Raw genomic sequence first — 14,515 nt, 5'->3', positions numbered from 1 at the left:
TGGAGGAGGAGAGAAACATGAGCCTGAGGGTGAGGGTCGAAGATATAGAGAACAGGTCGAGGTTACAGAACCTCAGGATTGTGGGGCTGTGAGAGGGGTTGGAAGGCCTGAGGCCAACCGAGTATTTTTCCCAGATGTTTGTGAAACTGGTTGTGTGGGCTGGTGGGGAATGAGCAGATGTTCCCTCCTTAACTGGATAGGGCCCACTGATCAGTCCGGCAGAGGCCTCGGGAGAATGAGTCATCATAAGTGGTGATGTTCATTTCCATAGCTTCCAGAAGAAGGAGCCGGTCCTGAAATAGGCCAAAGAGAATGGTGAGATGGGAAGGAAGTTCTGGATATACAGGGCGTCGGGCAGAGCTGGCAAAGAGGAGTGCAGCCTTTAATTGGACGAAGTCAGCGCTTTATAAGAGCGGAATGCCATTTGTGTGTGTACGCGGTGAGGTTGAGAGTTACGGATAAATCGAAAGATAATTTCTTCGATACATCTGAGGAGGTGGAAGTTTTTGTCAAGGAACAAGGACTTAGACTTAATTGAAAGGGTTTGACTTTACTGGGTGTGGATGGAAATGGTTTGCTTGGGGATTTTCCGTGTTTTGTATATATGTTTGGTTATTTGGGGTTTCTGAGGGCACGTGCAGTGTCCAGTTTATATGTTTGGCGAAGGATGGGAGGCCAATGTAGTCGGGGGTAATGGTTACGACAGCAATATGGCTAATACATGGCCCATGGTGGGCTGTTGAGAATTGCAAATGCTTTGGTTACAGTTATTCTTTTGCAGCGGAGTTGGGCGAGGGAACTTCTCTTGTCTTTGTTCTTTAGCTGTGAGCCTTGGCGGGGGCGACCTCACTAGCAGTTGGGTCTTAGCTAGTGAAAGGGAGTGAAGTGAGGGGAGGGCCTGTGGGACCTGTTTAGATGGGTTTCGATGAGCCTAGCGTGTGAGTTTTGTGGGGGGAGGGTGGTTGGCGAAGATGGAGTATTGTTCTGTTAGTAGTCTGCAAGTTTTTAAGTTGGGGGAGGGGAGCAGTAGAGTGCTGACGGTGACCAGGGGTTTTTCTTTTGTCTCACCTTATGGGTGGGATTGGTGGCCATCTTGAGTGGACCCTGGTTCTAGGAATTTGGAGTAAGGGCGGGACAATTCCTCATATTGGAAATGGCTGGGTTGGGGGTGGGGGGATGTTGTGTGGGAGACCCCCGATCTGACTAGTCGCTTGGGGGGGTGGGGGGGGGGGGGGGGCTGGTGAAATGATTAAAAGTTTTTTTTCATCTGAAGAACTTAAGGGCCGATGTGGTGCTTTTGCAGGAGACCCACTTGGAAGGTGAGGGATCAAACTAGGCCCCAGAAGGGTTTGATGAGCCAGATGTTCCATTTGGGTGAGATAGCAGGGCTCTGGGGTAGGCAATTTTAATGAGCAAGAGGGTCCTTTTTCTAGTGGGAAGGGTTGTGGCGGGTCAAAGAGGCAGGTATGTGATAGTCATTGGGTTACTGGAATGTAAGTCAGTGGAGCTGGTGAATATATATGCCCCGAATTGGGATGGTGTAATATTTATGAGGAGATTGTTGGCCGCAATACCAGTATCAGACATGCATCGGTTGATTCTGAGGGGAGATTTAAATTGTGTTTTGAACCCGAAACTTGACCGGTCTAGGCTGAAGATGTTGGCCCCTTTGGAGGTGGCAAAGGCGTTGCTGGCGTTTATGGAGGAACTGGTGGGGGGGCAGAGCCGTGATGGTTTATACACCCTGAGGATTTAATTTTTTTTCCAGCACTTAAAGCATATTCTACGATGGATTTTATCCTGATTGGAAGGTCTCCTCTTCCTGGGGTAAGGAAAGTAGAGTCCTCGGTTATAGTATTCTCAGACCATGCTCCACATTTAATGGATTTGGTGTTAGAGGTAGGCTTGGCTTAGTACCTGGCATGGAGGTTGGATGTGGGGTTATGAGTGGACATTGGGTTCTGTGGCAGATACAGATGAGTACGAGGGGTTTAATGGGAATGGGTTGTTCCCAACATCTGTTTTGTGGGTGGCCTTGTAAGCTGTGATTAGAGGAGAGAACATATCGCACACAAAGCATGCATGGATAGGGAGGCGAGAGAGGAACGGCAGAAGTTGGATGATATTTTGGAAGTGGACCGCTGATACTCGAATGATCCAACCCAAGAGCTCTTGACAAGCTAGAAAAAGCTGTAGTTTGACCTGTTGTCTACAGACGATGTGGTGTGCCAGTTCTGGTGCTCGCGAGAGGTTACTTATGAATATGGAGTGAAGGACAGCCGTCTCTTGGCTTGTCAGTTGATGCGGCAGGCAACTTTCCGGGAGATTATTCAGGTCAGAGACTTGAGCAGCAGGCTGGTGTCTGCTCCGGATGAAGTTGATGGAGTATTTGAAACTTTTTATAAGCACCTTTATAGGTGTGTGCACGTGTGTGTGTAATGAGACCTTTTGCAAGGTAAAGTCCACGCCCTTGTGTGTGAGGTCTGGCTAACCACGTGCCAGACCTCCTGACCTCGTGTTCTGGTCTTGCCCCAGGTTTGTGGGTTTTTGGTTCCACATTTTTAGTACCATGTCACCAATTCTGAAGACTGAGTTGGAGCCCTGCCCTTTACTGGCCATATTTGGGGTGTCAGACTCGACGGAGCTGCACATCGCCAGGGCCGAAGTCCTGGGCTTCGCCTCGCTCATTTCCGGGAGGCAAGTACTGTTGTGGTGGAGGTCTCCATCTCCACCCAGTGCCTCGGTGTTGTTGGGGGATCTGATGGAGTTCTTATACCTCAAGAAAGTTAAGTAAACATTGAGGGGAGCAATAGAGGGGTTCTATCGGAGATGGCAGCCTTTTATTGTTTATTTCAAAGAATTGGTCACATTAGTTGTTTTGGTTTTGTGAGGGGTTTTATTTTTCTGATTTTAAGGTTGATATAAGTATATTTGTTTTTTCTATTTTCTATTTTATAAATTGAAAAATGTTAATAAAATATATTTTTAAGAAGCAGCCATGTGGAGTCCTTTCCTTTATTAGCCAAGGTGTAGAATATAAGAACAGGGAGATTATGCTGGAAGCTTATATGTGAAAACATTAGACCACAACTTGAGTACTGTGTGCAGTTCTGGTCACTTCATTGCAGAAAGGATGTAATTGTAGTAGAAAGGGTAGAGAGGAAATTTGAGGATGTTGCCCGGACTTGAAAAATGCAGTTATGTGGAAAGATTGGATTGGCTGGTGGTGTTCTCTTTGGAATAGGGGAGGCCGAGGGGAGATTTGATTGAAATGTGCAAAGCTGTGAGGGTCCTGGATGGAGTGAATGCGAAGCGCCTATTTATCTTGGCAGAGAGGTCAGTGACTAGGGGTCATAGATTTAAAGTGATTGGTACAATGTTTTCACCCAGAGGGTTGCAGGGGTCAGGCCTGAAAGGGTAGTAGAGGCAGAAACCCCAAACTCATTTAAAATGCGCCTGGATATGCACCTGAAGTGCCATAATCTTCAGGGTTACGGGCCAAATGCTGGAAAGTGGGATTAGACTAGGTGGCTCAATTTTTCAGCCAGTGCAGACATGATGGACAAAGTGGTCCTTTGTGTGCCGTAACTTTTCTATAATTTGACAAAGGGAGATTGTCTGTTTGTGGGATGTTGCTGTGTGAAAATTTGTGGCCCCTTCCAAAAAAAATTTAAATTATTATTTGAAAAATTTGCTTGGAAAACTGGTTTAAAATGAGTTTTTGATCTAGGCATAGGTGTGTTACCACGCAAAAGAAAAACGAGGAAGGAGCAGTGCTCCAAAAGCTAGTGATTTGAAACAAATCAGTTGGACTTTAATCTGGTGTTTTAAGACTTCTTAATGTGATATCAAAGACTGCAATTTACCAGAAACTGTCTGGATTAAAAATATTGTAGATCTTCACTGAATCCTCCCAGACTTGCGCTTTGTAGCTCAGCGGGCTGAGAGGGGAGAGCACCACTTGATGGGCATGCCGGCTTGCCTGGCAGAGCAACTGGTAAGAGGCGGCCGTGCCACTCCGCCAGCAGAAACATACACTGGAAAGCTTTAAATGTTAATTTTGGGTGGAGATTATCAAATGTTTGGTTTTCCTGAGCTCCATAGGGGCCACGTTGAAAAAGGCTCAAGTCCACGCTCATTCGTTTGCTCAACCTTGTTTACACCATCTAAGGACTTTGATTTAGGATTTATTTACCAGGGAGGGTACAGTCCTAAAAACAGCTCCAGTCTCTCAAAATTCAAACGGGACCAAGAAGGAATGGACTTCCCAGGGTTTGGGCATTAGTTTGGATATTCTGCTCTGCAAACTCTGTGCCGTTACCATTTATCAATGTAGCACTTGCTACAGTGGACCAGGGTTGCCAATACTGGGGGGAAACATAGGCAAAATAAGGGCCCATGGAGTTGGAGGTAATATATAAGCATGGATAAAGGAATGGCTAACAGATAGAAAACAGACTGGGCATAAAATGTGCTTTTTCAAGTCAGCAGAAAGTGAATAACGTAGTGCCGCAAGGATCAGTGCTGGAGCCTCAGCTATTTACAATTTGTTAATGACTTTGATGTGCTACTCTGCCTCTTCATCTAAATTTTTTGCTGATACCAAACAAGGTGAAAAGGTAGGCTCTGAGAAAGTCACAGAGGCTGCAAAGAGATACAGACAAGTAAGGAGAATAACCAACAAGATGGCAGATGGAGTATAAATAAGTTATTCACTTTGGTTGTAAGAATTAAGCACATGTATTTAAAAAGGTGACCAAATTCTGTGATATTCAAAGAGACTTGGTTGTTTTAGTACAATGAACACATAGTTAGCATGCAGATGCAACAATCAATTAGGAAAGCAAATAGCAAATTACGATAAAGCCTTTATTGTAAGGGGATTGGAGTACAAGGATAGAGAAATCTTGCTGCAATTGTACAGGATTTTGGTGAGACCACATCTGGAACACTGCAATTTTGGTCTCCACATTTCAGAAAGAATAAACTTGCATTGAATACGGCACAGTGAAGATAAATTGCCCAGGGATGAGGCGGCTGTCCTATGAAGAAAGGCTGAGTAAATTGGGCTTATTTTCTCTGGAGTTTAGAAGAATGAGAAGTGATCTCAGTGAAACCAACAAAATTCTGAAGAGGTTTGATAGGGTGGACGCTGAGAGTTTCCATTGGTATGGCACAGCACAGTGGTACAGTAGTTAGCACTGTTGCCTCACAGTGCCAGGGGCCTGGGTTCAATTCTGGCTTCTGGTGACTGTGTGGAGTTTGCACGTTCTCCCCATGTCTGCGTGGGTTTCCTCCAGATGCTCCGGTTTCCTCCCACAGACCAAAGATATGCAGGTTAGGTGGATTGGCCATGCTAAATTTCCCCTAGTGTCCAAAGGATTAGGTGTGGTTACTGGGTTATGGGGATAGGTTGGGGGATTGGACCGTGGTACGTTGCTCTTTACAAGGATCAGTGCAGACTTGATGGGCCAAAAGGTCTCTTCTGCACTGTAGGGGTTCTATGATTCTATGGTCAGGGAATCTAGAATATGGGCATAGTCTCAGGATAAGGGACCAATCATTTAGGACTGAGATGAAGAGAAATGTCTTCATTCAAAAGGTTGCGAATCTTAGGAATTTTCTCTGTCGCTGAATACATTTGAGGTTGGCAGAGACAGACTTTTGGTGATTTAGGGAATTAAGGGATTTGGGAAGCAGGTGAACAAATGGAGTTGAAGCTCAAGATCAGCCTCAATTGTATTGAACGGCAGAGAAAGTTTGATGGGCTGCGAGGTATATCTTGTGTTCATGAGATAAAGAGGTGTGACATTGTCTTTAATAGACTCCATTTGTATTCTGCTGTGAACTTCATTGCTGCAACCCTCAGACTCACCAACCTATATGATTATCATATGTCCCAATCTGTCCAAGCTGTAAGACTCAGCCAGCCTTCTATGCCTTCAAATATGATTCATAGGAATTATTGTGCTGAAGGTGCAAAATAAACAATGCTCAGTAAAGTTTTGTGTCCTCCGCATCTCCTGCAATAAAAGAATGCTAGGTGTATTGTAATGTTAGGGTTTTACCACTGGACTAATAATCCCAACAATTTTGACTAATAATCCAGAAAATGAAAGTTCAATTCCTACAATTGCAATTTGGAAATTTGAGTTCAGTTTTAATAAAAATCTAGAAATAAAAGGCTGGCATAAATAACCATGATCATTAAGATATTGAATTGCAAAAACTCAACTGGTGTATTTAATGTCCTTCAGGGAAGAAAACCTGTTGGTAAGGCCCATTTGTGGCTCCAACCCCATGCTGGAGTGGTTGACTCGTAAGTGCCTTCTTACATGGCCTCTTTAGAGGCTGTGAATAGGACTTGAAAATAAATTGATAAACAATTTTATTAAAAAGGGATGTGGGGAAACTGAGCAACATTTAAATTGCTGGTCAACTGAGTGCAGGATAAATATATTCTGTGAAAAGTAAAGCCCAAGTTAATACCAGTGAAAGTCTAGTGTTGAATCAAGGCAGAAAGAAACAATTGAGAGGCCTCAAGTACATGGAGAACAGAGGAGTACATAGTGAGAGAATATGACGAGACTGGGAGAGAATCCAAAAACAATGAGGAAGGTCAAGAGGATCTATGAAATTAAATTGAGGAACTGTAATGAACTCCAATTGGCTTTATTGGTTGGCCAATTGGAGTATGAGCTCCCTCAATGATAGCTCATTGAGGGGGCCCATATAATCACCTGTGTAGGCTTTGTGAGCAGTCTTAAGTTGACTGGGCTGCTAGCAGCACTGTTTGTAGCTGCTCCTGTAATATCGTTATTGTAAATATTGGTGTGGTGACGGAACTCCTGCCTCCGTGGATTGCTACAGTGGCGACGAGGTAAACTACGAATTTTGCGGAGACCAGCTGCCACACTCGGAGGGTAAGCCTTGCCATTTTAAAAATGCCATTTTTGGGGAGGTTAGAGGCATTCGACCCGGCTATTGAGGACTGGTCCCAGTATGTGGAAAAAAATGTGTTTTTCTGGCCCCACAAGTGACGTACCTGGGATATAAAGTAGACGAGTCAGGCTTACATCCATTAGAAGACAGAGTAAGGGCCATAAAAGAAGCCCCAGCTCCCACCACGGTCCAGGAGTTACGATCATTTCTAGGGTTGGTAACCTATTATGGAAAATTTATTGAAAATAGGGCATCCATCCTAGAACCCCTCCACCAGCTACTAAAAAAAGGGGCAAGAATGGAAATGGTCCACCCGCCAAAACCGAGCATTTAGGGACATTAAGGAACAGCTGTCATCCGAAAATGTCGTAGAGCATTATGACCCAAGGAAGGAGTTGGTGGTCACTTGTGATGCATCCCCCTACGGGGTAGGAGCCGTCTTAGCCCATAGAGGAAGGAATGTTCTTGCCTGTGTTTCGAGGACCTTGGCGATGGCTGAGAGGAAGTACGCCCAAATCGAGAAGGAAGGACTGGCGGTGATATTCGCAGTAAAAAAATTTCACCAGTATCTGTACGGGCGGAAATTCACCATAGTGACGGACCATAAGCTGTTATTAGGGTTATTAAAAGAAGACAAGTCAATACCCCCGATTGCATCAGCTAGAATCCAACGCTGGGCGTTGCTACTGGCGGCATATAGATACGTTCTGGAGCACAGACCGGGAATGCGAGGAGCACATGCAGATGCTTTGAGCAGACTTCCCCTCACGGACCCTCCGCCGCAAATACCAAAAGTAGAGGCGACAGTAATGACTCTAAATTTTTTGGACACCCTACCAGTAGATGCACAACATATTCGTTTGTGGACGCAAAAAGACCCAGTTTTAGCCAAGGTGAAGCATTTACTGCTAACAGGGGAACTGGAAAGACCAGTGGAGCCCCAGATGCACCCATACTGGAGCAGAAGGGACCAAATAACTGTAGAAGATGGTATCCTATTATGGGGAGCCCGGGTAATCGTCCCAGCTCAGGGCCGTCAGGCAATCTTAACTGAGTTACATCACGGACACTCAGGGGTGTCTAAAATGAAGATGCTAGCTCGAAGCTACGCTTGGTGGCCAGGTTTGGACACAGACATAGCAGCCTTGGTACATCGGAGCCAGGAGTGCCAACAGGGGCAAAGAGTGCCACCAGCGGCGCCATTGCACCCGTGGGAATGGTCAGGCAGACCGTGGACCCGCCTCCATATTGACCACGCCGGCCCTTTCATGGGCTCAATGTTTTTGGTGATAGTGGACGCCCATTCCAAATGGTTGGACGTCCACCGGGTAAACACGGCAAGCACAGCATCGACAATTAAAAAGCTCAGGGCCTCGTTTGCAACACATGGACTTCCGGAGGTATTGGTGTCGGACAACGGAACGGCATTCGCAAGTGGGGAATTTGGAAAATTCCTGAAGGAAAACTGAGTCCGTCACATCAAAACAGCCCCTTACCATCCAGCGTCCAACGGCCTGGCAGAGAGAGCGGTCCAGACACTTAAAGCGGGACTCAAGAAGCAGCCTGCAGCGTCAATAGACACAAAGCTCTCCCTCTGGCTGTTTGATTACAGGACCACACCGCATTCCACAACGGGCATACCGCCAGCTGAACTCATAATGGAAAGGCGGCTGCGAACGAGGCCGAGTCTCCTTTTCCCAAATTTAACGGGGAAAGTGGAGAAACAACAGGAGGCCCAACGCAGGGGGCATGATAATAGTCGGCAGCAGAGACATTTCCAGGTGGGGGCACCGGTTTGGGTCAAGAATTATGGGAATGGACCAACGTGGGTCAAAGGCACGGCAGAGTCCCAAACAGGGCCCATATCCTATGAGGTTTCAATAGGAGGTAAGGTGCTGAAGAAACACCTAGACCAAATAAGGGCAGCGGAACCACACCTGAAGGCAGGCGAAGCAGGACCGCCTCAAGCTGGGATAGCCCAGACGGAAAGGATACCCACACCCCAGCCCCGAGCAATTTCTCCAGACCCCGTCATCCAATCATCAGAGTCGGAGATGGACACACTCGACGAGGCCGCCGCGACACCTCTCCCTGAGGAGGAGGAAGAACAACTTCCAAGGAGGTCGTCAAGGAAAAGACGGGCACCTATAAGGTACACCCCGCCCACTTCGGAGAACGACCCGGCGGACGACACAGAGGTGACAGACCCAGACATGAGGAGCAGGAAGAAGCTCAGAGGAATGCCAGCTGGCAGGAATTCCTCGGACCTTGGGGGGGGGGAGGGGTGTAATGAACTCCAATTGGCTTTATTGGTTGGCCAATTGGAGTATGAGCTCCCTCAATGATAGCTCTTTGAGGGGGCCCATATAATCACCTGTGTAGGCTTTGTGAGCAGTCTTAAGTTGACTGGACTGCTAGCAGCACTGTTTGTAGCTGCTCCTGTAATATCGTTATTGTAAATAAATATTGGTGTGGTGACGGAACTCCTGCCTCCCGTGGATTACTACAGGAACATTAAACAAAATAGTAAAATATATGTTGTGGTGGGAATAGGACCATTGTGGGATGAACAAGATAAATACCGCAGGTAATGATAGAACTTTGTAGGTTTGGTCACACTACGACCAAGAAAGCACAACTGTGCCTATACTTCCTCAGGAAACTAAGGAGATTCAGCATTTCCAAATTGATTCTTGCCAATCCTTACAGATGCAGGGTAGAAAGCATCCTATTTGGCTGCATGACAACCTGGTATGGCAACTGCTTGGCCCAAGACCGCAAGAAACTACAGAGTCGGGAACACAGCCTAGTCCATCATGCAAACCTGCCTCCCATCCATTGACTCTGTCTACACCTCCCAATTCAGCAACATTCAGCATAATCAAAGACTCCTCCCACCCAGGTTATTTTCTCTTCCAACCTCTTCCATCAGGCAGAAGATACAACAGTCTGATGACCCACACTAACAGATTCATACGATTTTCATTTCATCTCATAAACAGCTTCTTCCCCGTTGTTACCAGACTCCTGAATGACCCTCTTATGGACTGAACTGATCTCTCCATGCATCTTCACTACTGTGTAGCACTACACTCCGTATGCTTCACCCGATGTCTATGTAATTACATTGTGTATTTATCATATGTCCTATGTTCTTCATGTATGGAACTATCTGCCTGGACTGTACGCAGAACAATACTTTTCACTGTACCTCAGTACACGTGACAAATCTAAATCTAATCTAAACTAGTGATGAGATGAATAATGAGATGAGTACAAAAGAAAAGGAAAACTTAAACACATGATTACATTCTTCAACAAGGCCCTGCTTTCTGAGTTGGCTAGAGGCTGTTCACTTTCCTCACTCGCAGTCCCATCTCAGCCCACAGCAGATTCTAGGAGGTCTTACATGATCACTTCCAAAATAATTCTAGCATCTCTCCTTAAAGTATAGTTTCTCTTTCATATTTTCCCATTGACCTTATTCTCCTTTCCCAGAATATATATATATTTTATGTTCTCTTCATCGCCAACCTTTTGGTAAAATAAAATTTAATAACTGTCAGAGGATTGGTGGATAGCTAAGAGAATTCCTATATTTACAAAGGGGGAGGGGAACGTGCCCCAGGAATTATACACCAATAAGCTTGTTATCAGTGGTAGGAAAAATATTGGAATCATGATCAAAGATGAGAATTGAAGAACATTTAGAAAGAAAAGCTATAATAATTAAAATGCTGTTGAACAGTATTGATTTCAAAAGTGAAAATCTTGCTTGACTAACTTTAATTTTTTGAAGAGGTAACATAGAATAGACATAGTAATGACATAACCAATTTATTTGTATTTTGAAACAGTTTAGATAAGGTGCCCCTTAATGAATAAGTAAGAGAATATGGGGTCAGGTGAAAGAATGAATTGTTAGCTGCCTTCAGGATAGAAAGCTGAGATTGGGAGTAAAGGTTATTCAGAATGGTAGAAGGTAAGAAATGGTGTTCCACAAGGGCCAGTATTGGGACCACTGCTGTTCATAATTTACATTAGCGATTTAGATTTTGTGCACCTTTACTGTGGATCTGAATCCTTGCCCATAAATTGCCCTGTTCACCTCTGCCCTCTCCGATTGTCTCTCTGCCATTTCCCAAGTTCTTCTCTTCATGATGGGTGTATTTTAGCCATGTTTAGTATTTTAATGTTACTTCCACTGAGCGTATCTAAATGAGCCTTCCACTGCTGCTCATCTACTGATCATGTGCTACTAGAATGGCAGCTTTATCTTCCTACAATATAGTCAGGAATTGATTTTCTTGCAATAAAGCAGGTAATGAGAGCTTGAGAGCACTCCAATGGAGATTTGGAACCTCTCGTAGGTAACGCAGCATTTTATTGAAAGCTCAAAATCGTAGATGAATGTTCAAAAATACTCACTTGTGAAACAATTCCATGTTTTTAAATTTGAATACTTTCTGGTGGAGCTTGCAGCAGGAAAGTTTCAAAAATCATGCCCCTCAGTGCACGGTGAGCGAAAGGCACTTTACAGTACTTACTGACATCACAGTCATTGCTTCTGCAGCTATGCAAACCTGGTACAGATGTGCTGGCAGGCTTGTTTTGTTGACATAACCAATGGGTAGGCCACGCATGTGTGCGTGTGTGCAATATGCTGTCTGTGTAAGCAAAACAGTGTCTTCTGATCAATTTATGCTTTGCAGTACTGGAGGACCCCTATGGGGACAGCTCTGCTAATATGATATCATGATGTCACAAACCCGTTCGAAGGGAGGTGATTTAGTATGTGCTCACTTCAGGACTCCTTCTTGGAATAACGTTGAAGTTGCACCATTGGGAACAATCTATTTTTGCTGTATTCCTGTTGAATGTCAGTGCCATTCTCAGGAGAAGCATGAGGATATTGGATATCACTGACTATAAAATCATACTTTGTGAAAGTAGCCACAAAACCTGTTAAGATGGCTATAACCTATACTGTCCACAGTCACATGACTTGATTCTGTGGCCAAAAGGTAGTTAAACTTGGACCTGAATACGGGTACTTGCAGCCACCTTTGAGGTTTACACATCACACTGTTTAAGGAAGAATTAACATTTGAGAAATATGGGATTTATTGGTCTCTAAAAACCATATGGAGCAGAAAAGAATATTTGAGTTCAAGTTTGGACAGATAAAAGAATGAATGACCATTGTCAACTGCCATTGTATCGTAGTGGTCTGGACCAGAATCGTGCAGTCACGCGACTGAACCAACTTTTAGTGACTGCAGTTTAAAATAACCCGAACAAAGCAAATTCAGGAGCAAAATATCTGATAGCTGAACTCTCATAGCTGAAAGTCTTCTATCATGACCCAAATACTGTACTTTCTCCAGCTTCCTATTCTACCTGAGAACTAATTTCCTGGCTATTTATCTGCAAGAGGCTTGCAGCTTCATGAAAGTCCATTTTTTCTTAAAGACAGTCATTAAAGTGGTATTAACTCAACCAAAACAACATCGGGCCTGTATCAACAGAGAGACTGAGTTATAAATTCCATTTATAAAATTACAGTTTTAACTTCACCGGAATATAATGTTTGCATGTCTGATAGAGTGAGTAAGGTGAGTGATTGAGGTCACAGTTTAAACATCTGGGGAAAGTGTGTTAATTATTAACCTTCCATATTTTTAAAATCACTAAAAGCCTGTTGCTGGATTTTAGTTTCAAATTAGAAAAATCACTCTGAGGGTAAGGAAATACACTCACCTTGCATACAAATATCCTGATTTTGGACTGGAAGGGACCGCACACTGTCAGTGACTTCAGTCAATGTTGGTCAACTAAATTCTGCTGTTGCTTCTAGTCAGACTGCTTTATTATTAAGTGTTTAAACCTTTAGGCACCTGACGTTTAATGTATGTTATGTACCTTGTAAGGTACATTGTAACTTTACAATGGCTCAGCTGCTGAAGACAATGATTTGTGGTCTGTGCTGAGTCAATTGACCTCGGTTAAGGGATGGTATTGTGGTTGCTACAGTTATCCCCTACATTCCTGTGTTAATAATGGATTCCTACTCCTGATCTTTTATCTATTGACCCCCGTTGGATGTGTTCATTGTTCGGATCGTGGGTGGGGAAAGAACTGAAGATGGCTGTGATGTGCTCCCTCCCTGCTCTCAAGAATCTTGCTTAGTCTCCCTGCATATGCTTAAGAATGAGTAATGGGACGGCATGTGACGCAGTGGTTAGCACTGGGACTGCGGCTCTGAGGACCCAGGTTCGAATCCCGGCTCTGGGTCACTGTCCGTGTGGTGTTTGCACATTCTCCCTGTGTCTGCGGGGGTTTCACCCCCACAACCCAAAAATCTGCAGGTTAGGTGGATTGGCCAAGCTAAACTGCCCCTTAAGTGGGGGAAAAAAATTGGGTACTCTAAATTTATTAAAAAAAGAATGAGTAATTCATTTAATATATTAGAGGATGTTGTGCACTCATGGAACCTTTCCCAGTATGAAAATGTGTTCAGTGTCATGTCCTTTGTATTGTTTAATTGCAAGTATTGATATTAGATGGTTCAAGTATAAGGAGAAGCTTGTGAAATATTTTGAACATTAGTAGATGTTGAAGGTATTATTGGACTGAAATAGATGTTTGTTCCAATTTTTTACAAAAACAGAATCGAATATTGTGGGTCGATGAAAAGAATTTGACAGCTCATGTGGAGGCTGGCATTACTGGGCAAGATCTTGAAAGACAGGTAAGATTGGGTCTGTTCAGTGTTTAGCAATCCTTATGGAATGAGTAGTAAAATTTAGCAAAGCTGACTTGGCAAATGGATGACTTTTGCATTCGAGCTGAAGGGGTTTGAAAGTTGGAAAAACTATATTAAATTTGTGGGTTTTTTTCTTTAAATATCTTATATTTTAACAAACCACTTGCTTATTATCCTTTTTTGTTCCCGTGATGAGTACTTACACTGAATGGTCCTTTGGTCCTTTTATGGTCCTATCATAATACCATTTACAGGTGATTTTGTAACTGCAGGAAAATGTTGCATTTTGAAATTTTACGTTGCAACTCATTCATTGATTATTGATCTGCATGTTGCTGCACCTGGAATTTTAAAACTAAGTACCATCTTTAAGTCAAGAGGATTATATGATAGAGAATATTTGGGCTAGGACTGCAAGAATGGAGAACAAGAGGAGGAAGGAACAGGAGGGAGAGGAATAATGAGCTGGGTATGGGGTTTTGGAATAAAATAGCATTTGAGGGTATGGGAAGACAGAGTATAAAGAGAAGCTGGCAGAAGAAAGCTAAAAATCTATGGGTTGGGGAATGAAAAAAAAAACAAAGGTCACTGGAGGATGTTAGAGTAATTTTGAAGTCTAAAGGAAGTGGCTGCACTATTGAAATAAGTGCTTCATGTAGAGGGGAAGGGGATAAGAAATGGGAAGAGTAATCAGAAAAAACTGAAGGGAGAGTGGAATTGGGTGGGCTTATAGGATGGGTAAATGGGGAAGAAGAATGGGATTGGGAGAGAGGTTGGGGAAGAGTACAAGGAAACCAAACATCAACT

The 14,515-nt window shown here is 43.9% G+C and overlaps 1 protein-coding gene across 1 annotated transcript in view; it reads left to right on the top strand.

The window, feature by feature from the left end:
- The window catches only part of agps (alkylglycerone phosphate synthase), a 213,311-nt gene that overhangs the window by 121,242 nt on the left and 77,554 nt on the right, over window positions 1-14,515 (top strand). Inside the window, exon 8 of the mRNA XM_038789318.1 lies at window positions 13,613-13,693. Within this exon, the coding sequence (XP_038645246.1) occupies window positions 13,613-13,693 (81 nt within the window). The remainder of the gene's footprint in view (window positions 1-13,612; window positions 13,694-14,515) is intronic.

Source organism: Scyliorhinus canicula, chromosome 2 (assembly GCF_902713615.1).
Source record: "Scyliorhinus canicula chromosome 2, sScyCan1.1, whole genome shotgun sequence".
Classification (NCBI taxonomy): Eukaryota; Metazoa; Chordata; class Chondrichthyes; order Carcharhiniformes; family Scyliorhinidae; genus Scyliorhinus; species Scyliorhinus canicula.
Note: the sequence above shows the minus strand (reverse complement) of the source record. Positions and strands in the feature narration are given on the sequence as shown.